Raw genomic sequence first — 24,692 nt, 5'->3', positions numbered from 1 at the left:
GTGGCGTGTAGAGGGTATACATATTATGTGTTGTTCTACTTGAAGTTAAGCTTTTAGAGAGTACTATAGGTTATGAGGTGGAAGTGAATTCGTGAATTGATTGTATAATGAAGTTTAATCTTTGTAAATTTTTGTTGTTGGATTGAGGCTTAGTTTAGTGAATGTAATTAAGAGTAAGATGACTTAAGATTGGATTGTTTCTATGACTGTAATTAAAACAGAGCATAAAAATGAAGTTTTGGGTTCATTATGTTTACAAGTACATTTAGCTCTATGTATATCATATGATTATAAGCATTTGTTTAGTTTGAATAATTTAATACAATATTAGAGTTTATTTATGTTTTTTTAGATTTTGCATTCTTACATTGTGAAATCTTTTCATGTAACTAAACAACTAGATATACTGGTGTTTATAGATTCATCCAGTATAGTGTGTTTATTTATTCATTTGTTTTACACATGTGTAATGATGAATTAATGTTCAGGATAAGCTGGTGCAGGAACTAGCTAGGCACGTTTGATACTGTGAGGAGTCAACACGTGTTTATGATCTTGTGGTGAGCAACTAATAGCGTAAAAAAACCAAGACAAACTTTAAGATACCATTGGTGTTCTCGTTGTTTACATCTACACAACACGAAAGGAGACAAATAAAATCCAACGGCTGTAGTATTAACACTAGCAACAAGTGTCGCATGGTGACTTCAATGGGTCAACTCTTTAGTCTTAGTGTTATGATGGCAATAAGAATGATGGTGAAGCCTAGCAATACAACTAATCAAGAACTGAACGGAACTTTGTAGAAGTCAATTTGAATCTTGGTGGCCCTTTGAAAAAATAGGAGAAAAAAACTATTTGTACATGTTATTACTTCGATGTAATTAATACTTACGTTTATGTTTGTTATGTTGGTGGATTTTACATATTTTTTATCATGTCATTTTTCAAATATTATTATATGTACGGGTTTTATATTGTGTCAATTTATATTTGCATATGCGTGGTTGATCTACATGTCTAAATTGTTCACTATCGCATATCTATGTATCTCCTACACATGTGAAAATAATTATCCATGTGTAAATTGTTCTCCGTCACATATTTGTGTCTATTTTACATATTTGCAACTAAATTACACTTGTGTAAAGTGTATGCTGTCATATATTTGAGTCTGTTTTAAATTGCACAGTTGATTTACACATGTGTAAACTGTGAACTAAACAAGATAGTATATTATGTAAAAGGGGACAACGCCCTAGTAAATTTTGATAATAACAAAATATTTACAACCTACGGACATTAGGCTTCCCGGGATATACCCCAAGGAAGACACCAACCCCAAACCATTAGCTATGGTCTAACAATTAGAACCTAATAAGGCCCCGAGCATGAGCTAAACCAGAAATTATAAAACAACATATTCTAGACTTAAAGCCACACACGGCCCAAGTCCAACTTAACAATAAATCTATACAATCAAGTTTCAAACAACCTAAACTTTCTAAAAAAACAAAAAAAAAATCAAACACGACCAAAACATTAAAACAACTTCTAAATCGTAACATCCGAGAGTCCATCTTGAGCTTCCCAAAAACCCAAAAGTTGACGAAGCAACAACATCATCCTTTTTCTTCAACCTGCATAAACTCCAAAAATCCATACACCAAAGAATATCACCAACAAACACCAAACCCAACCTGATATTCACATCCGTAAACCAATATTTAAGTCATTTGTTTTACATGCCATTATAAACAATGAACGCTCTGACTTACGCATGTGTAAATTTATTTTATACGTGTAAGTTTCTGTATTACACATGTGTAAATTCTCAGTTACACATGTGTAAATTTGTTTTACAAAGGTTTTGTTTTACACATGTGTAAGTTTTTACTTTACTTGTGTAAGGGTTTGTTTTACACATGTGTAAGTGTTTATGTTTTACACATGTGTAAATTCCCAATTAAACATGTGTAAATTCCCAATTAAACATGTGTAAATTCTCAGTCAGACATATGTAAATTTGTTACAAAGTTTCTGTTTGTAAATTCTTAGTTAAACATGTGTAAATTTGTTTTACAAAGCTTCTATTTTACACATGTGTAACTGTTCCTGTTTTACACATTTATAAATTCTCAGTTACAATAAAATTTAATTAAACAACATTTTTAATATGCGCAAGTTGCAGGTTATGCAATTGCTTTCTTACACGTGCAAAAACAACTTACTTACGCACGTACAAACATCTTATTTACACATGTGTAAATTGCTTAATTACACAGGTTCAATATTAACTAAGATGATATACACATGTGTAAACAACTTATTTACACATGTGTAAACATCTTGCTTAATTACACAAACGCAATAGGAGCTAAGATGATTTACGCATGTGTAAATTGCTTAATTACATAGGTGCAACATTAACTACGATGATTTACACACGTCAAAAGATTTTTTTAAGCTTAAGCATGATAATGTACACCTGTGTAAACCTACATATAGATGATTATCTTTTACAACTTGAGGAAATATTTTATGTCCTTGAACAAGCTCAATTATCATGAAACAACAAGCAATGTGATTCCAACAAATATGTTAAGATCACAGATTCCAACATGGTCCTATTGATAGGTCTCACCAATTGTACTAATATACCATCATCAATCTGGATAAACTATAATATACACTTATAAGATATATCTGGATAAATTATAACATACACATAGACATTTCATCAAACATATTCTATAGCTACTCAAACAAAAAAAATCCAACAAAATCAACCCAATAGACACTTAGACATTAAGCCTTTATTTAAACACCTCATATGCAAAAACTTATACATAAGTAATTAAACAAAATCAATGTAATAGACACTTAGAACATTAATCAATTTCCTCATATGCAACTACTCGAACAGAGGTAACCCAACAAAATCAACCTAACACATACTTAGACATTTCATCAAACACCTTATGTGCAACTATTGAAACCCAACTATCCCTCTTACATCCTCAAATAACTCTCAAACCCCAACAAGATACAAACCAATATACATCAAACAAAACAAAAGAAGACCAAATACTCTTAATCAACAGCAAAACAACAATCAGTTACACCTTTGAAGATTAAAAGGTGAAGGAATGGAAAATCAATAGCTGCAACACACAAAGAAGGATCAGAGAATAAGAAACAAATTCACACCTTATCTATGGTATCGACGTCGGCTTTTGGTTTAGTTATCTCCGATGTCAGCCTTGTCTCCAGCATCGGAAAGAAGTTGCAGAGAATTTGGGGTTTTTGATTTCATGAGGATGAAGGTAATTTAGGGGCTGGTGGGTTGTGCAATGGTAATACGGTTTTTTTAAATATACTTTTACAATAATACCCTTTTGAGTCTTTTATATATAATTCCCTTCACCTTTAAACCTCTTTCAATCTTAGCCCTTGATTGAGGATGATCAATGGATTAAAATGGTTCCTAGTGTTCTCACAAAATTCCATGTTCTCAGGATAACCCTCCCCTATATATATATATATATATAGAGAGAGAGAGAGAGAGGGTAGGGTTCTAGAGTGAACACTAGGTTGAGAGTGAACTGTGTGAACTAATCTGGGCCATTGGATTACGTCGTCTAGAGATTTTTAAACATTAGTTATAATGTTGTAACTTCCTTTAACATAAATGAGATAAGGGTATTTGCGTCTTTTATAAATTTCATTTATTAAAGAATATAATTAAAGTCCCTAAATCTCGCTAGTTTCCGTATATACGAGATACACAACCGTTAGAGTATACATATGTGTACAGTCTAGCTAGTATCAGTTTATACAAGATACACAGATGTCAATTTATACACATGTGTACAGTCTCGCGAACTATCAGTTTATACAAGATACACAACTGTTAGTTATACATGTGTACAAAATTTTATACATATGTGTATTATATTCAGAAATGGTTACATATGTGTATATTAACAACATATAGTATATTATGCATGCACGCGAGTAGATTCATATAAAAATTATGAAATTAATGAAAAGGAAACAAGTCACATGTATGCAAAAATAAATAACTTTATCACATATTCAAAAAAAAAACTTAATGCCCAAAATAATTACAATTTCTGCAACATCCCGAAAATACAAATACTTAAATTACGATCATGTTGAAAATAAATAAGTAAAATAAACTAACTAGGAATGGCACTAACCTAGTTAGATGATGACTTATAAGTAGTTAAAGGATTAAAACAAAATAAAAACAAAAGTTAAGGGACCAAAAGTGTTTAAATTGAAACACACCATTGTGAGTATGCTGGAGATCGACTAAAGCAGGGGCGACCCAAGCTTCTCAAAACCCTAAGTTCATGTTATTTGATTCAATTGAAGGCCAATTTCAGTCCCAAATCAAAATCCGAACATAGATTAATGATCACCTTAGTGAAAGGGATCATAAGGTATGTAATTGTCATCTAAATTTCTGAATGAACATAGGAAATTCGAATTGATGATTGCATGTTAGTTGTTTGGAATGAAATAATGTCTAGGGACAAACCCTAGTCAATTACTTGATGAAATTTCGCCTATTTCGTGTGAAATCCATAATCACCATTAAAGGTGATAAGTGGGTTTTGTGAAGCTTGATAAACACTAGGATTATAGTGGTTGTTCTAGTGAAATCTATGATTTGTTAGTGATTTCAGAATTATAGAGGCTAAAATTTATGTTAGATAATTGATTGATGAAAATTTGGGCTATATGACAAGTTGAGAACTTGTCATATAAATGGTGTGAAAATTTTGCCCATAATGTGTTTGTAGAAATGCCTCAAAGAAGACTTAAAATGAAAATTTAAAGTTAAAACGCATAATTTCGATATTTCGGTAAAATATGCGATACATGATTTGCAAAGAGTTCTAAATATCCCATGATTGAACTCTATAGGAAAGGATACCGGAGCGTCAAGTGGACAAGCCGGTGGCGACTTGCGTTTAAAGGGCGTGCTTTGAAGGTATGTAACTTGATTTGTTACATTGAGTAATTTCGATACGTTTAGTTGCGTTGTAGAATGAAGGTTGTGAAAATTGAATGACAATGTTCGTTATTTGAAAACAATAGGTTAAGAATCGGCTAGAAGTCGTTTGGTAGTCATCATAATGGAGGATTCCGTAGATGAGCCAAACGGGTTGAATAATGGTGTAATAGTAGCGTTAGAATTATTAATAGTTAGCATAGGCGGTTAAAATCATACGAGCATGAAACCATAAGATTGGTAATAAAATGCCGGTGATAACAAGCCCCGGAAGTTGGGTAGAAAGCTCCCTATGTTTACTATTAAAAAGCTAGCTAATTGAGTGAAGTTAGAATGAGTCGAATAATTGCATAAGTGACTTTGTTGCTTACGGAACGGGTCAGTTGAGAGGGCAAGCCAAAGACTGGTGGGACAATAAAAAGAATGAAATAGGGGCCGATGCGGCGAGGGCCATGACATGGGAGGAGTTTAAGACGCCGTTTCTTAAACATCATAGTCCCAAGGCGGTCATTAATAGAATCAAGGAAGAATTCATGCAACTTAGGCACAAGGGCGAGACCATAGACAAGATTACTGTGACGTTTATGGATAAGATGAAGTTTTGCAATGAATTGGTGACGAATGAAGAATACTTGGAATGAAGAATAGAAGATATACTACTGCAAATTAAGCATCGATGATGAAGAATACTTGGGATGGATTGGCTATCTCAGCACCATGCAAAGGTCGTGTGTTTTCGAGCGGGAAACACGTCACTATCTATGGCGAAAAAGGAGGTAACCCCATAATATGCTCAATGTTGAAAGCTCACAAGCTTATGAAGCAAGGATGCAAGGCTTTTATGATATACGCGAATGAGCCCGAGAAGGAATCACTGAAGATTGAAGATGTACCGGTAGTACGGGACTACAAAGATGTGTTTCCGGAAGATTTACAGGGGATACCGCCCGAACGGGAAGTAGAGTTCGGAATCGAATTGATTTCTGGCGCAAAACCCGTAGCTAAAGCATTGTACCGGCTCGCGCCGTCGGAATTACAAGAGTTGATGTCACAAATTCAAGACCTGCTCGACAAAGGATTCATAAGGCCGAGTGTGTCTCCGTGGGGCGCACCGGTACTATTCGTGAAAAAGAAAGATGGAAGCATGCGCATGTGTATCGATTACCGGGAGTTGAACAAACTCACCGTAAAGAATCAATACCCGCTTCCGAGAATAGACGAACTATTCGACCAATTACAAGGTGCGAATTGGTTTTCAAAAATTGACCTTAGATCGGGATATCACCAACTAAAGTTCAAGGAGGAAGATGTACCGAAGACGGCTTTCCACACGCGATACGGACATTACGAATTCCTCATGATGTCATTTGGGCTGACAAATGCACCCGCGGGTTTCATGGACCTTATGAACCGGGTTTGCAAGCCAATGCTGGATAAATCGGTCATCGTGTTTATCGATGATATTTTGGTGTATTCGAAAAGTGAAGCTGAACATGCACACCACTTACAAGAGGTGTTAGAGACACTTAGACGAGAAAGGTTGTTTGCGAAATTCTCTAAGTGCGCCTTTTGGTTACGAGAGGTGCAATTCCTTGGCCATATCATAAGTGCCAATGGAATATTAGTAGATCCGTCAAAGATCGAGGCCGTGTCAAAATGGAATCCCCCGAATATACCTTCAGAGTTTAGAAGCTTCTTAGGGCTTGCGGGATATTACAGGAGATTCATTCAAGACTTCTCCAAGATTATGTCACCGTTAACTAAGTTAACTCGGAAAGAGGAGAATCATTTGGGGTGTCGAACAAGAAAGAGCGTTTCAAACGCTAAAAGAGAAGTTAACTCAAGCTCCGGTATTAATGTTGCCGGACGGAGTCGAGGACTTGGTGGTTTATTCGGATGCCTCATTATCGGGACTCGGATGCGTTCTGATGCAACGGGGCAAAGTTATAGCTTATGCCTCGAGGCAATTGAAGATACATGAAAAGAAGTACCCCACGCACGATCTCGAATTGGCTGCGGTGGTATTTGCGTTAAAAATATGGAGGCACTATTTATATGGGGTAAAGTGCACCATATTCACCGATCACAAGAGCCTAAAGTACTTCTTTGATCAGAAGGAGTTAAATATGCGACAGAGGCGATGGTTAGAAACGGTGAAGGACTTCGACTGTGAAATACACTACCATCCTGGAAAGTCAAATGTGGTGGCGGATGCTCTAAGTAGAAAAGCGGACTATGTCCCAATACAAGTGAGGTCGATGTAGCTTGTGGTGACCTCGGGTATACTTGAATGCATCCGAGAAGCGCAAGTAGAAGCAGTGAAAGAGGAGAACTGGAAGAAGGAAAGAATAATCGGCCAGTTAAAAGATTTACTGGATGGAAAGGACGGGTTGAAGACTCGATCCGGAAGAATATGGGTTCCAAATACTTGTGGGGTTAAGGCGCTTCTACTCGATGAAACTCATAAATCTCGATATTCTATTCATCCGGGTGCGACCAAGATGTACAACGATCTGAAACAAAATTATTGGTGCCCCGGAATGAAGAGGGATATGGTGAAATACGTAGAGAAGTGCTTGACTTGCTTACAAGTCAAGGCGGAACACCAGGAACCTTATGGAAAACTGCAACGCTTGGAGATCCCGGTTTGGAAATGGGAACATATTGACCAAACTACCTAAAACGATTCGGGGATTCGACGCCATATGGGTGATTGTGGATAGATTGACGAAGAGTGCCCATTTTATTCCTATACGCGAGACATATACTTCGGAAAAGATGTCCGAGGTATATACAAACGAAATAGTGGCATGTCACGGAGTACCGGTATCCATTGTGTCGGATAGAGATACCCGGTTTACTTCAAATTTTTGGCGAGATTTTCAAGAACAAATGGGGACGAAACTCTTCATTAGCACCGCCTACCATCCTCAGACGGATGGGCAGAGTGAAAGAACAATACAGACGCTAGAGGATATGTTACGGGCATGTATCATCAACTTCGGTGGAAGTTGGGATGTTTATATACCTTTGGCCGAATTTTCGTATAACAATAGTTACCATTCGAGTATCGGCATGGCACCTTACGAGATGCTATATGGTAGAAAATGCAGAACCCCGGTGTGTTGGGGTGAAGTGGGACCGCGTGAATTAGCCCATAAAGATATTGTCCAAGCCACTAATGAGAAAATTGAAGTGGTACGAGCCCATTTGAAAGCAGCCTAAGATAGGCAAAAGTCTTATGCCGACAAAAGACGAAGACCGATCGAATTTCAGATAGGCGACATGGTTATGTTAAAGGTTTCCCCATGGAAGGGTGTGATCAGATTCAGAAAAAGGGGGGAAACTAAGCCCGAGGTTTATCGGGCCATTTAAAATCACCGAACGGGTTGGGAAGGTGGCTTATCGCCTCGAGCTACCGGAAGAGTTGAGTGGGATACATGGCACGTTTCATGTGTCGCAATTGCGGAAATGTCTAGCGGAGGAAACAACTTATATCCATTACGACGATATCGAGGTGGATGATAGCCTGACTTATGCGGTAAGGCCATTGGAGATTTTAGATCGAAAGGTTAAGCACTTGCGAAACAAACAAATCGATCAAGTCAAGATCAAGTGGGAGCATAGGAAAGGTTCGGACACTACGTGGGAGTCCGAAGAGGAGATGCGACGTCTCTACCCTACACTATTCGGTACGTACTCTGGTTTCGGGGACGAAACCCTTTTAAGGGGGGTGGACTTGTAACATCCCGAAAATACAAATACTTAAATTACGATCATGTTGCAAATAAATAAATAAAATATACTAACAAGGAATGGCACTAACCTAGTTAGATGATGACTTATAAGTAGTTAAGGGATTAAACAAAATAAAAACGAAACTTAAGGGACCAAAAGTGTTTAACTTGAAACTAGTTTTAATAAAAACATTTTATTAAAACACAAACACACCATTGTGAGTGTGTTGGAGATCGACCAAAGCAGGGGGCGACCCAAGCTTCTCAAAACCCTAAGTTCATGCTATTTGATTCAATTGAAGGCCAATTTCAGTCCCAAATCAAAATCCGAACATAGATTAGTGATCACCTCAGTGAAAGGGATCATAAGGTATGTAAATTTCGTAGAAAATTCTCGTCCAAATTTCTGAATGAACATAGGAAATTCGAATTGATAATTGCATGTTAGTTGTTTGGAATGAAATAATGTCTAGGGACAAACCCTAGTCAATTACTTGATGAAAGTTCGCCTATTTCGTGTGAAATCCATAATCACCATTAAAGGTGATAAGTGGGTTTTGTGAAGCTTGATAAACACTAGGATTATAGTGGTTGTTCTAGTGTAATCTAAGATTTGTTAGTGATTTCAGAATTATAGAGGCTAAAATTTATGTTAGATAATTGATTGATGAAAATTTGGGCTATATGACAAGTTGAGAACTTGTCATATAAATGGTGTGAAAATTTTGCCCATAATGTGTTTGTAGAAATGCCTTAAAGAAGACTTATGAAAATTTAAAGTTAAAAAGCATAATTTCGATATTTCGGTAAAATATGCGATACATGATTTGCAAAGAGTTCTAAATATCCCATGATTGAACTCTATAGAAAAGGATACCGGAGCGTCAAGTGGACAAGCCGGTGGCGACTTGCGTTTAAAGGGCGTGCTTTGAAGGTATGTAACTTGATTTGTTACATTGAGTAATTTCGATAATTAGTGCATTTTTAGTTGCGTTGTAGAATGAAGGTTGTGAAAATTGAATGACAATGTTCGTTATTTGAAAACAATAGGTTAAGAATCGGCTAGAAGTCGTTTGGTAGTCATCATAATGGAGGATTCCGTAGATGAGCCAAACGGGTTGAATAATGGTGTAATAGTAGCGTTAGAATTATTAATAGTTAGCATAGGCGGTTAAAATCATACGAGCATGAAACTATAAGATTGGTAATAAAATGCCGGTGATAACAAGCCCCGGAAGTTGGGTGGAAAGCTTCCTATGTTTACTATTAAAAAGCTAGCTAATTGAGTGAAGTTAGAATGGGTCGAATAATTGCATAAGTGACTTTTATCCATTCGGCCCGTAGGTTAAATTTTCGGTATGATAATTGTAATAGGTATGTTGGTAATGAATTTACAGACGTATGGGGAAAAGAATCACCTAAAACGGACTTACGAGTCAAAAGTTATGGTCAAACGAAGTTAAAAATCTGAAATTCCCGAGCTGGCAGCAAATGCAGGTCAAAAACCTGCACTTGCTGGAAAAACATTTCCCCCGCGCCATGCGGCAGGATCCTTTAGATCCCCCGCGACACGCGACAGCTGCCGTGATACGCGACAGAATGACCGGAACCTGCCGCGACTCGCGGCAGGATAACTTTTGAAATTTTATTTTGTTTTTCATGTTTTGATGCTAGAACTTGTTTGTATGATCCAATTCATTGTCAAAACTAACATTTTGAATGGTTTTGATTTTAGGTGATAATGGGAATCTTACGGATGGCGGTCAAGCAAGTAGTCGAAGAACCGAACACAAACTTTTGAGCTTCCGCTTTATCTTAACTTTGATAGACAATGTTTTTGGGATGTAAACAATTTGCTAAACAACTTATGAACATTGAATTAGTCGGTAGTTGACTAATGTTTGGTTACTTTAGAACTTTGCTTTTGGAACTTATGTTTTAATATAGATGTCTTTTAGTTAAAATCATATGGATTTTTATTAAATTCAAGTAGTAATTAGAAGGGTGTTACAATTTCAATCTCAGAGAAATTTTTTAATATTTATTGAAAATTATAAAAAGTTAAAAACAATATATCATGATATCTATATATACGGATAATAAAAGAAAATCAATATTTAAGTTAAAACTAAAACAAAATCTATGGATAAAGAAATGAGTGCTATGAATACTTGGAAATTAAATAATTTGTAAATAGATATTTCAAAAAAAAAAACATTTGAAAAAGATAATAGTTTTGTCTTTATCGTCTACATGCAATATTCATTAATCAACTTCAACACGTTAGCTGAAGATGTAGAATGATAATGTCGTAATCCATGATGGTCTATCAAAATATAAAGCCCTTTAATTTTTTATAATTAAAATAATAGAGAAATAATTAAAAACGAGAGAGATAGAATGCTAATTGTATTGATGAAATTTCTTTAAAATGTATCAAATAAATTTGTGTTTTGAGTTGTAAGTTGAAAATTTTTCTTTTCTTTACAAATTTAGAAGCAGGTTTTCGTAAGGATACGATGAACTTCCAGGTACCATATTACCAATTTTTATATGATTTATAACTAATCATCAAGTAAAAGAGGGTGTAACATGCTCATCCTGAGATCATAGAATCAACACTGACCCTTTCATAACCATTTTTCAATTTTCTTTTCCATGAATCCATGTTTTCCTCTAAAATGTAATATTAACTTTTACACTCACCAGGCATAATATTTCACTTGCAAATTGCATAATTGGTGATTTATGTATCATTCATCATGGGGTTGCATTGTTTAAGATGGTATAAACAATTTGAATGAAGTTATAAACTTATTATTTATATTGAACGGTGTGAGGGGTATGAAAAGGGGACATGAAGTGTCACGTGACGGCAACGTTAGTAGGGTGGTGACGTAGAGTAATGGTATTGGTTGTTTATTTAATTTTTTTTCAACACCAATACCATCACTCTACGTCACCACCCTCTTGCCCTTCATGCCGGTGGAAATCTCGTGCCCTCCCCTCCATGCCATGGCACGGGGCGTTGTGCCGCCATGGTGGAGGCCTACACGCCAAAACCACGCTCCCACACCGTGGAGTCTTATTGAGAAGTAGAATTCGAATAGTGAAATTTGAGTTATTTGATTTTTTTTCTTTTTCCGATGTATTTGTTTTTTTTAAAATACTTTAAATCCTAAAAAATTCAAAGTTTTTTCATTTGTTAAACCGCGTGTAGATGCGGGCTCTAACCTAGTATATATATATATATATATATATATATATATATATATATATATATATATATATATATATATATATATATATATATATTACCTTTATATAATAATGGGATCACAAAGAGTATCCGTAAGTTTCATATATTGATTTAGTATTTTTTTTTTTTTACTTTCTTTAATATAAAAAAATATCTAACAAAAATTTTTATATACGTAAAAAGGATGTTATGGATCATTTTGATCCATAAGTAAAAGCTTCTATTGTTATTATTATTATTAACTTATTATTATATATAAACAAATGATAATATCCATACACTTAGATATTATTTTTTTTATAATAACAATATATATATATATATATAGATATATTAAATGCTAAAACCTTTGAATTAAACTACTTAATTAATTTATCGGGTTTTAAATACTTTAGGGTTTAGATTGGTAAAATCCGAAAATTATAGATGTTACACTAGATGTGTCGTATGTCATTCGAAGAATTGCCAGCATGCACTATTGTAAAGTAGTTAAACCACTTTACCTCTCGCATGCTATCGTAATGTGAAAAAAGGGACGATACCCACCAAATCATCGGCTATATGTAGAGCAATATGCTACGACTCATTCAGAACCGACGTCTAAATTGTTCGTCGATGTACACGGGGTTTCAATAAAGTAGTCGCCACCAATCATTATGAGCACCTACAATGTTAAATCTAATTACTATTACAATATTAAATCTAAAAACAAACATTATATAAAATATAACTACTTATAATATTATGTAACAACGAAGAGATGAGCCATGAAGTAGAAAGAAAATTAGAATGTTGTTTGTGTAATGTAAAATGTGAAATTGGAGAGAATACTAAGAGAAGTTTTGTTAAAAAAAAAATTGATCTCGTTGTTTAAACAAGGATAAAATGGAGTTGTTTAAACAAGGATAAAATGGATATATAATTTTTTTAGTATAACTGTTGAAATCCACAAGGTCGAAAAAATTATATGATGTTCGGGAGGAAGCCCACAATCTCACCTAACCATGCTTCGAGAAAGGGAGGAGGGCGCAGTGTTCCTCTCTATCCTGCTCCGATGTGACACCTCCCCGTCCACCTTTCCGTTGCCATAACTGATAGCCTAAAATCAACAAACATAATTTAGGTAAAGTTGCTAAATAAGGTTATGACAAAATCCTAAAGAAACCCTCCACGTTTTGTGTTTTATTTTATATTTTACTTTCATCTCCATGAAACATTGCTAAATATGTCATTGTCTCTTTTACAAAAGTTCCCATTACAAATTGTTTTTAATCCGTTTGAACCATGTTCTTAGGTTGTAGAGCCTTGCCCCAGAATCCTAAACCTTACCTGAATGACAATGTTTTATCTTCACTTGACTTGTTGAGATGTTTTGTGGCACTAGTTACATGAATACCATGAGCATTTGCACGATAATATAGTTTCTTTCTTAAATATGATTCATATTTCTCATAAATATCTGACAGACACTGAGCCTGGGGACATTTGCATTGATCAAATTATTAATGTATATACACATTTCGATTCAGAATGGTTTTTTTGTCTAGTTCACTGTCCTCTTATCTTTAATGATACCTTCTCTCTGTCTATCTACTCATATTTAGTGGGTCCTTTATAGCAGAAATCTTCTCATGAGTGTTTTGATAAAGACGAAATTTGCAGGAGAGACGGAGTTTTGCCGGTTCCAGCAGGCTAGCTTGTCGCCCTCCCTGACGATTAAGACATTCTCACCGTACGTCTTTCATCTATTTATCATTACAAGTAATGACAGATCTACTTTACTAATGCCATAATGATGTGTACAAATTATGAGATCAGGAAACTCATCGAAAAAGATATAGCTGCTGTTATATATTCCTCCTCATGGCCCAAACTATCTACACACTTGGTGTGTAGATAGTCACCCCAAAAAGGTGTTTTTTGTCCTTATGTGCACATCCTGCAGTGTCGAACTGTGGTCAAAACACGACGTTTTTGTCCGGTTAACCAGACAAAGACTGACGGGTGTCTGACGGGTCTGTTGACCGGACCAAAACGCCGAGCTTTGACCGCGTTTTGGTCCTGTCAACCAGACTGGGTGTCAGTCTTTTGTCTGGTTGACAGGACCAAAACGCGGCCAAAGCTCGGCGTTTTGGCCCGGTCAACAGATCCGTCAGTCTTTGTTAGGTTAACCGGACCAAAACGCCGCGTTTTGGCCACAGTTCGACACTGTAGGGTGTGCATATAAGGACAAAAAACATCTTTTAAGGTGTGTAGATAGGCAAATGGGTGTGCCAATAGGTACACCCATATCTCATTACATTTCACGTCATCTTTTATTATTCGTTTGATAAATATAAATATATGTAATACATTAAGGGCGGTAGGGGTGGTGTAATTACTCTTACAGATTATAATTACATTACAATAAGATTAAATTACAAGTTTTGTACTTTATCTTTGTATCAAATTGCCAGCTTTCTTCTTTACCTTCAAAACTGACTGGTTTTGTATAATGTTTCATAATCTTACACGTTCGGTCCTTTAGTCCAAATTCAGTTATAATTTTTGGTTAAATCTACTCACCAAAGGGTATTTTTGTCTTTTTACCTATATATTTAATATTATTATTTACAAAAATAAAACAGAATATTTTTAAAAAGACAAAATATTATTACTCTCTCTCTCCCTCTCTCTACCACTCCCTCACTCTCTAACACCATCAACCACCACCTCAAGCACCCTCCCACCTCCCACTAGGGGTGTTCAAAAAAATTCGGATCCGAAACCGAATCCGAAATATCCGAAAATTCGTATCCGAAATATCCGAAAACCGGATAATCCGAATTTTCGGATTCGGATATGAATTTCAAAAATTTCGGATAATCCGATTATCCGATATCCGAAAACTAATTATTTTTTTTTTATAAATATATATGGTATATGAGCATTATATTTAGTTTGAAATATTGTAAAAATTAGTGAATAATTGTATTCATATGAATGAATTTATGATCGTTTTTAGTTTTAAATGTTAGAAATTTGGAAAATCAAATATAAGTTTAGTTTTAATCTATACACGAAACGGATTTTTTTATTTTTATTTTTATAAATTCGGATATCTGTTTGGATATCCGAATCCGTAATTTCGGATATCCGAAATTTCGGATACGGATTCGGATATCAATATTCACTATCCGAAATATTCGGATATCCAGTTTTCGGATATCCGAAAACCGGATAATCCGATCTTGAACACCCCTACCTCCCACCCGACCCCCCGGACTTTTCGCTCAGTAGTGTTATGTATGTACGTTTCGTATAAAATTTTTTAGGTATATACATTTTCGACCCGCCTATGAAAATTTTCAAATTTCGCCACTGCGTCCCACCACCCCCAACCTTTACCAACACCACCCAACCATTTGGGGAATAATAATTTTGAAAATGTGGAAGTTTAATCTTCTAAAGATGAAGAGTTTGCAGAATTTTATTCGCCTAGAGGATCTATTGGTACCGGATCTGGTTCCAAAACCACTTTTGGTGGAGTTCCGGTGGAGAATTATGAGTCCGGGAGGATAATTGGGTCGGGTTCGTCGTCTTGTTCTTCGTCTAGCTCGGGTTCTCCGGTGAGGTCTGTGCCGGAGCTTGTGTCAGTTTAAACCGCTTCGCCGCCGACTCGAGTAGTTCCTCCGCCGCCTCCGGCACCGGCGAAGTACTAGGAATCTCATAGTCTGAAAACACCTGTGTCGGTTCGTCCACCGGTTTTAGTGACGCCTGCGAGACCCGTGCCTGTGATCAACGATAAAGATCAACCGGAGGTGTCGCCGATGGAACCATTGCCGGAAAATCAAGAAAATCTTAAAACACCAAAACCGAAACTGAAACCTCAAGCACCAACACCACCTCAAGCACCTCAACTCTGTAAGCATTTTCATTTTCCTCATGTAATTCATGAGTATTGTTGGAATAGATAGAGAGAGAACAGAGTGGTAGAGAGAGAATAGAGTGGTAGAAAGAGGAGAGAGAAGAAAGAGAAGTTTTATCTGTTTAAAAGGGGTGAAAACAAGTGGGCAGGGGAAAAGACTATTCTACCTTCGTGTGTGGTGCACGTGACATCATTTAACTGATATTTCTAACTGGGTTTGGACTAAAGGACAAAACTTGTAAGATTTTGAAACTTTAAGTACAAAAACAGTCACTTTTGAAGGTAAAGGACACCGTCTACAATTTGTACAAACATAAAGGACAAAACTTGTAATTTACTCTTACAATAACTAAACCACTAAATAACTACATGTAGTTCATGGTTTTATAGCCTAGTGACATCATTCGGGTAGGATAAGGGTTTGGGACAATATGTCATGAGTTCGATTCCCACAAGGGGGTTTTTTCATATTTATTGGGTTTCCTCCTGAATTGTTGTATACGCATTATGCCTAAATAAGATGGACATGATCGGATGGTTCCGTTGGTGGTACCATGATACTCCAGTGATCCGTCAGTGATCCAAATTTGTCGTTCAAAAAATAAAGAGAAACCGTAATGGTGTTTAACAGCCCAATGCTAGTTTGGCATGTGGGCGTTAATGGACTATACATAGCCTTAGTACAATGAAGTTGAATAGAAAGAAACTTAATCAAATCATACCTCCTAATTTTGGTAAGGACTAATCTTAACTAGAGGAGTAAACAAGTCAAGCCACTTATGAACTACTCGAATTCGCCTCGTTAGATCGAATTGAACCAAGATTAAACACATTCGAGCTCGATCTCAAGCCTAAAAATAAGGTCATTTAGCAATCGAACCTGAGCCTGAGCCTCATTTATTGAGCTTGGGTAGGCCCGCAAGTCTAACGAGTCTATTATTTATGTACATTTTGATTAATCTATTTATATATTTTTAATTAACAAATTTTTATAAATTTATGAGAAAAATATATATTATGCTAAATTTTTAGTTATAAATATAAACATGTATATACACACACAAAATATATATAAAAAATTTATTAAAAGTTTAATAAGTAATAAAGGAGCCAAGCTCAAGATTTAAAAACAGAAATTGAAACATGTCGAGCTTGAGCTTGAGCCCTTGTAAGTTAAACGAGCCGAGCTCGAGTTTAGGTGACCACCATAGGCTCGACTCAACTCGTTTACACTAGGGATGAGATCGGTACGATACCGGTACCATAAATACCGTTACCGAAATTGAGGAAATGTGGATACCGATTACCGTACCGTATTATAGATTCAGTACCGGTATTTCGGTACTTTACCATATTGGTACCGCTTTGTGTCATCCATTATTTTACCTAAAGAAATTTCATGTGCAACTCATCCATCCATTATTAATTGAACTAGAGTAATATATAGAAGAATGTAAACAAAGGGTAAACATATTACGTAGTCAAAAAAATCAAAAGGTAAACATCCATGGGTTCGACTTTTAACATCCAAATTCCAACATGTCTAAAAAACCATCATAATTAACTAAAAATAACCAAACAAAAGAAATTTGATATTGGTTTTTGTAAAACAATGTTCAAGAAAATATAACTTCATAGTGGGATCTAAGATAATAGCAAAATACATAAAGTCATTATTAAATTCGGTATTAATACCGGTATTTACCGAAAAATACCGGTACCGATACCATCTTTTACCGATACCGAATTTAGAAAAATCTATTACCGATACTGGTACCGTTTATGATCGGTACGGTACGATACCAGTATTTCGGTAAAAAATCTCATCCCTAGTTTACACCCTTAACCTAACTAATCTATCTAATAGTCTCCCCTGGATAGAGTTTGGCTGTGCTTTCGCGCGATAACTATTCGAGTTGTATTTACCGGCATATAATTATATATAGCAATTGGAAAAACCCAATATCATTAAGTCTCCAAGTGAATTTACTTCATTTGAAGGGAAAAAGGTAACAATTGAGCTGTCGTGTTCAATGATGAAGGACCACTTATTTAATTTTAGGAAAAAGATATGTGTGTTTGTATTTGTCTTGTTTGTATATGGTTTACGACATCTCAAATAGGTTGGTTTATCATAATTGGTGTTTCCTGCAAATTGGTGACCATTGGACCATGAGATCGAAAAAGATATAGTACACCACATTTATGATGAAAAGGTACCAACATGAGTTGTTTTCTGGATTGATTCCATAATGCTAAAAGAAGAGGAACATCCCTTTTTGTGTGGGAATTTTTATACTTGAAAATTTTGGATATATAGAACTATTTGATTCCACCAAGAAGTGCTACTTGTTTCAACATTAAGAAGCCAAGAAAAACACACTTGGAGATGACATTTAATTCCTCGATATAAATGAGCTTGCAACCCTTGATACATACCCATTGATGCGTGACATCATGAGACAGGCACGTGTCTAGCATAGGCATAGAACACTCAACAATACATGGAACCTCTCAACGTTTACTTACATATTAGACAATGGTGGCAAAATGAGTAAAATGATAGAATCCTTGTATACAATTTATAGACCTCTGGCATGAAGCAGCGTTGACCACACTGCCTCGGGATCTCTTAGCCGACGGCGCACTGCTTGGTGAACGCTTGTCGCCCCTTTAAGGTTTTTTAACTCCACAATGAATACATAAGGTTCTTTGACATATTAAATACGGCAGTTTTAAAAATCCATATCATGGAACCCTCCTGATAAAATGTTGCGCAGAAAATAAAATATCAAGCCTAAACTTAAAAATTGGCTCACTTTACAAAGGGAGAAAGAGAGGACTCAGTTTAGTTCCATAAGGAAACAGATCAACATCCTTGATATTCAAGTGAAGACTTGCACTTTGAGTGATGGTGCTTATTAGAATATTGGAATGCAAGATAGGGTATAATTCAAATATATGAAACTTGGTGCATGAACCAAGATACGATAATGTTGGAAGTTTTTCACTATTTCAAGGACAAGTTTAAGAAGTCGGTTACGAGAAGGCCAGCTGGCCAGGTATTAGTTGTAACAGTGTAAGGAAATTATCACAAACACACGAGCAATCTTTGACTCGACCCAAGAGATAAAGTTAGCGGTTTGGGAATGTGGTTACGACAAATCACCTGTGCCTGATGGTTTTAATTTCCACTTCATCAACGGTTGTTGGGATGTGTGGGAACAGGGTTTCTGGATAGTATTACAAAGTTTTCACGTGGATGGTAAAATAATAGCTAAAAAGTAATAGCGCAACGTATGAAATAAGTCGTTCCCTCGGTCATCTTTGGGGAGCAATCGACCTTTCTATCGGGTCAAAACATCATCTACGAGCTTCTAATAATAATGAGGTTCTTTCCTAGTCAAAGAAAGGCAGATCAAGAGTTGTGGTTTTCAAGGTGGACATAGAGAAAGCTTTTGATACAATTAATTGAAACTTCATTGATTCTAATACTAAAACAAATGAAACCCCCCCCCCCCCTCAAAAAAAAATGAAGATTGTAGATCAGTGGTTGTTCAGCATTGGGTTGCTCCTCGGCTCTTGTTAATGGCATCCTTACTGTTAGAAAAGGAAAAAATAATTTAGAAAAATTTATGGATTCCTCAAGATCTCTCCATATTTATCAAAGTCTTTCTTTTTTTATTCTTCTTGTAAAGCCTATAAATAAAGGCTAGTTTTTTATGTTTTTGTATGGAAGAAATATATATCAATAAAATCAGTTCCCTTTGATTATCTTTTTCATCTCTGATTATCATTTACAACATGGTATCAGAGCAGAGTTTTTTATCCGTGAAACATCTTACTCATCTTCTACAATCAATCACAACCAAAATCAAAATCAAACCAGAAAAAACCAAAATCAAACATCAAACCTGCCGTTTCCTTTTCCTCCAATCCGTATCGAAAACAACAACAGCAGCAGCCGCCAACATCAGCAGTTGCCGTCACCATCACCGGAAACTCCATCTCCGGCCAGTCACACCAGTAGTTGCCGTCACATCCATCGCCGCTGCCGCCGCTGATAACCGCTTACCCCAACCACCGCAACAACGGAACCGCCATCCAGATCCGCAACCATAGAGTCCGATCGCAAGAGAAAAGAGCCTGCAGCTTTACCTGCAACCGCTGCCGCAGATCATCGAAGCCACCACAAACACCGTCACGAAAAAAGTCCAAAATGTCTTCTTCTTCCGACAAAGTTAGGGCTTTACACATACTGATTAAACACGAAGGATCTAGACGTAAGGCGTCATGGAAGGATCCAGAAGGTCGCATCATTAGCAACACCGCCAGCGACGCTGCAGTCTCTCAGCTCAAAGCGCTCCGAGACGACATACTTTCAGGGAAATCGAAGTTTGAAGATGTGGAGTCTCGTTATTCTGATTGTAGCTCTACTAAACGCGGTGGAGATCTCGGTTCGTTTGAAAGGAAGCAGGTAGACGATCTTCGGTTTGTGGCTGAACTAGGTGCAGTTGGTTCAAAAAGGAATGAATGAAAGAAAAAACTTCTAGAAGAAAGGAAAACGGAACACAAAGAGGCGAAGGTCTCCCTTTTTTTAATAAAAGAAAATATTAAAAAAAGGAAAAAAAAACAAGTATTAACTCCGCTCAAAAAAATCAAAGCTCAAAAAAAATGATAGCTCAAAAAGAATGATAGCTAAAAAAATCAAAGCTCCAAAAAAAAAAATCAGAGCTCAAAAATCCGCTCAAAAAAAAAAAAACCCCAAAACCCAAAAAAATCAAAAACCCAAATCAAAATAAATGCCAAAACCCAAATGGCCAAGTTGAATTTTTTCAACTTGAGGGGAAACCAAAACCCAAAATAGGGTGCCATGTCAAGAAGACGGTAGCCTCAATCAAACCAAAAGTTACCATGTCAAGAAGACGGTAGCCAAACCAAAAACCAAACATAATCAAAACCAATCCAAGTTGAATCGTGGCAATCTCACAATTCAACTTGAGGGGGAGTGTTAGAAAAGAAAAAATAATTTAGAAAAATCTATGGATTCCTCAAGATCTCTCCATATTTATCAAAGTCTTTCCTTTTTTATTCTTCTTGTAAAGCCTATAAATAAAGGCTAGTTTTTTATGTTTTTGTATGGAAGAAATATATCAATAAAATCAGTTCCCTTTGATTATCTTTTTCATCTCTGATTATCATTTACAACACTTACCAATAAATTCCAGTGTATAGGATAGTGAATGTCGTGTGGTATCCATTAATGAGTCGAAGCAATTAAATGGCATCCAAATTGGCCTACAAATTACATAGTAACTGTTAGGGCCTGGTTTTTATTTTTTATGGATCCGATATCCTGATGCATATTCTGGATCAAGTATACTTGATGTGTCTAATAAGTGTTCTCGATATTTTATTGTGTTTATATGCAGGTAAACTGATAGTGGACTGAGTCTAAGCTATAATCTCGCTGGAAATGGTTGAGAAGCTGCACGTGCTCATTCTACAACGGTCATGGGACGAGGACGTGGGCCTAGGACGTTTATCGCATATTTTGTTATTTATGTTGTCTTTCTTTTATTAAGGGGTCGATCAAGTTTAACCACGGATAACAACTTATCACCATCACATCTCACACACTACTACCATACGAGCTCTGCTAATACACACTTAAATTGTATCAAGCTTGATCGATTTCCGAAGTTGTACTACACATTATTGTTTAATAGTAAACGGTGGTAGATAGTTTTCACCACCCGAGATTTTTATGTCGGCGATCTTCTAGAGATCAAGGGTATTTCCTCGTATAAATCTCTATGTTCGATTACATTTACAGCCTTACACTCGTTACCTCACATTGTTAATCAGATTTTTGACCAAAACAGTAACTTGGTGAGGGAGTCCATTTTGCTAATTAATATAGCAATAATAACTAAGTCGAAAAGGTAACAAACCCCACGTAAAAATAGAAATTAATAAACTAAAAAAAACTATAATGACTTGTTTTATGTTTAGATGACTTGTATATTATCATGCACAACTCCATTTAAAACAAAAATTACATCGAAATGTAGATAAAACTAAAACCAATCAAATAAATTATTATTCATGCGGCTTTATAATAATAATAATAATAATAATAATAATAATAATAATAATAATAATAATAATAATAATAATAATAATAATAATATAATGGTGGTGGTGGTGGTGGCCGTTAAACTAATTTATAACGTATACGGTTTATTAAACTAATTTATAGTGTATACGGTTTATTCAAAGTAAACTATAAGGGTTATTTTTTGTTTTTACTAAGGCTCTAAGAAAATAAAAGTAAAAAAAAAAAAAAAACCTGAGCGACAAATGTTATTCATATACTTTACACCAATAAATTGCTCCATTGCCCATATTTGAACCCAAGAACACTTCTTTTAAGAGTTATACGCCTTTACCATCCACAAAAATAAAATAAAATATATTTCATACAATTAAAGCTTTTGTACAAAGTGAATGTCACATGACATCTACTAGTTGGTCTAAGCAATTAAATTAAATGGATACCCAACTATTGACTTACAAATTAAATATTAATTAACTTTGCCAGAGGAGTTCATTTTGCTAATTAATACAGAGATAAGTCTTGAGATGTTGGTCTAGTGATCAAAATGTATGCCCTCTATAATGGAGACGCAGATTCGATTTCCGTTTGGGCCATTCTTAGGGACATTTGGGTAAAGGGACGAATCAGGGTTTTAATACCAGGTTTGAACCTGACTGGAGCGAGGTTATACCTTCAAAAATCTGAAGGGTTATAAGACAAGCGGTCTAAACAACCGCTTAGACTTTCGAACCCGACCCGTTTGGTCGATCATTAGGTTCCGACCAAACATATTTTGTGACCATAGTTGTATAGGGAATAACCTTCCGAGGTTATACCTTATGGTCACTTCGTTTAGTTAGTTGTATGATAGGTAATTTATATGCCTTAGGAAAATGACCAAAATGCCCTTTTTACGCATAATTTCATTTTAAGCATATGTAACCTAAATTTTGACAATTAAACTGATTAGGTAACATTATTAGGCATATTAAGGCATATAATACTTGTCATAGGACTAGTTAGGTGGTCCGAACGCGTTTCACGCAAACGACGCGTTAAAGTAGCGTAAGCTACCTAAACGAGTCATAATGGGTCGTAAGCACTTAGGTTAGGTTTCAATTTAGAATGTAGGCTTTGTTAAACCATATCATATGAGTTCCAATACTCATTTGGTTTTCGAGACCTCATCCTATCCAATCTTCCGATTTAGGTCCGGTTTATATACATAGTTACCTATATTAGGCGCCGATTGATTTCCATGATCCCTCTAGCTTTGCTTGGTTGTTATTCAAGACTTTTAAGCATTCTCAAGTGAGTACATAGTTCCCATATTTTACTGTTTTCGATTGTTTTGGGGTGATTCATATGTGTTAAATGATTTCAAAGTTTTTAACGATGGTTTTAAAAATGATTAAGATGGTTTATATTAAATTAATAACGATTTTGATAATGTGAACAAACTTGTTGGTTGTAATTACATAACAAATAACATTCATTAATTTTGGCCGAACCGACCAGTATTAGGTTATGTTACCATAGGATCTGACAAATCCCGTTATCAGACTGCACCCATGGTTATGTGTGGGGGTTATGTGGGTAACGACTGAATCTATGATTGATAATTTACCCTTCGGTGGTTTATTAATGCGAGATTGGCGATAGGCGAGTTGCGAAGGTTTGGATGTTATTAGCGAGGCGACCAAAAGTAGTTTTCACAATTAAAACGAGAATGATTTAAACGATTGAAACGATTTTTAACGAGTTAAACGAGTTGGATAAACGATTGGTTTTTGGGTTGTGATTAGATAATAGGATGGGTGTAATGTGATAAAAGCATGGTAGATACGCTGCTGGTACTTCTTATATATAAGTGTTTTTATCATATTACATTCCGTGGCATTATTTAGTTCACTTGGTTAAACGATTTTAAAACGATGTCACATAACGATGTTTTCGAAAGGATATAAACCATACGAGTTTTATTAACGAGATGATTTACAATTTGGTTTTCTTAAATAAATGTTTTTGGGTTAAGAATCATGGCTACGAGATTTTACAAATTATAACCAACTTGATTTGAGTTGGTTAATTATGTTGCAATACTACACACATTTCAAAACAAGGTATTTAACTTTTGACTCTTGTAGTCTAATGAGGTATTGCAATAGGTAAACTAGCCATGAATCCGACACTCTCATAAAACCTATGTGCTCGCCAGCATTTCTTTGCTGACTTTGTTTTTACATATGTTTCAGGTGTTGTTGAATGATGTTGATTGCTAGGATGCATGCTCACTTAGGACTGGACGAGGCCTTAGTAACTTAATAACAATGATAGACTATGTTTAACTTGTTTGTTTAAATTTCAAGACAATGTAAATGGTTAATCTTTAAATAAAACAAAACTTCAAATTTCCGTGTGTTACGAAACAATGATTCTGATACAACACTCTCCGACGATTCCGCCGTGATTTGTTTTTTACGTGGTCAGGGTGTGACAGTTCTGAGCAGAATAAGTTTACACACGAGATTTTTTAGCATTCAAAAAATACAGAGATAACAATGAAAGATTTTACACTTTTACCGTAAGGATTTAAATTTTAAATTATTATTTAGATAGTTATTATTTATTAATGTATTTTAAAT

General features: G+C 35.6%; 1 protein-coding gene and 1 long non-coding RNA gene across 2 annotated transcripts; one reads left to right on the top strand and one right to left on the bottom strand.

Moving 5' to 3' along the window:
- Positions 1 to 1,234: 1,234 nt before the first annotated feature.
- On the bottom strand, positions 1,235 to 3,328 carry LOC110891748. Its single transcript, XR_002565525.2, has 2 exons — positions 3,211 to 3,328; positions 1,235 to 1,640 (listed from the first exon to the last, which is right to left on the bottom strand). It is a non-coding gene; the product is annotated as an uncharacterized LOC110891748 (long non-coding RNA).
- A 16,637-nt stretch (positions 3,329 to 19,965) lies between these two features.
- Positions 19,966 to 20,512, top strand: LOC110891749 (peptidyl-prolyl cis-trans isomerase Pin1). Its single transcript, XM_022139338.2, has one exon. It carries the CDS (start codon positions 20,167 to 20,169, stop codon positions 20,482 to 20,484), a length of 318 nt encoding a protein of 105 aa, XP_021995030.1. The 5' UTR covers positions 19,966 to 20,166; the 3' UTR covers positions 20,485 to 20,512.
- Positions 20,513 to 24,692: the final 4,180 nt, after the last annotated feature.

The sequence above is a fragment of the Helianthus annuus genome, chromosome 12, assembly GCF_002127325.2.
Source record: "Helianthus annuus cultivar XRQ/B chromosome 12, HanXRQr2.0-SUNRISE, whole genome shotgun sequence".
Classification (NCBI taxonomy): Eukaryota; Viridiplantae; Streptophyta; class Magnoliopsida; order Asterales; family Asteraceae; genus Helianthus; species Helianthus annuus.
Note: the sequence above shows the minus strand (reverse complement) of the source record. Positions and strands in the feature narration are given on the sequence as shown.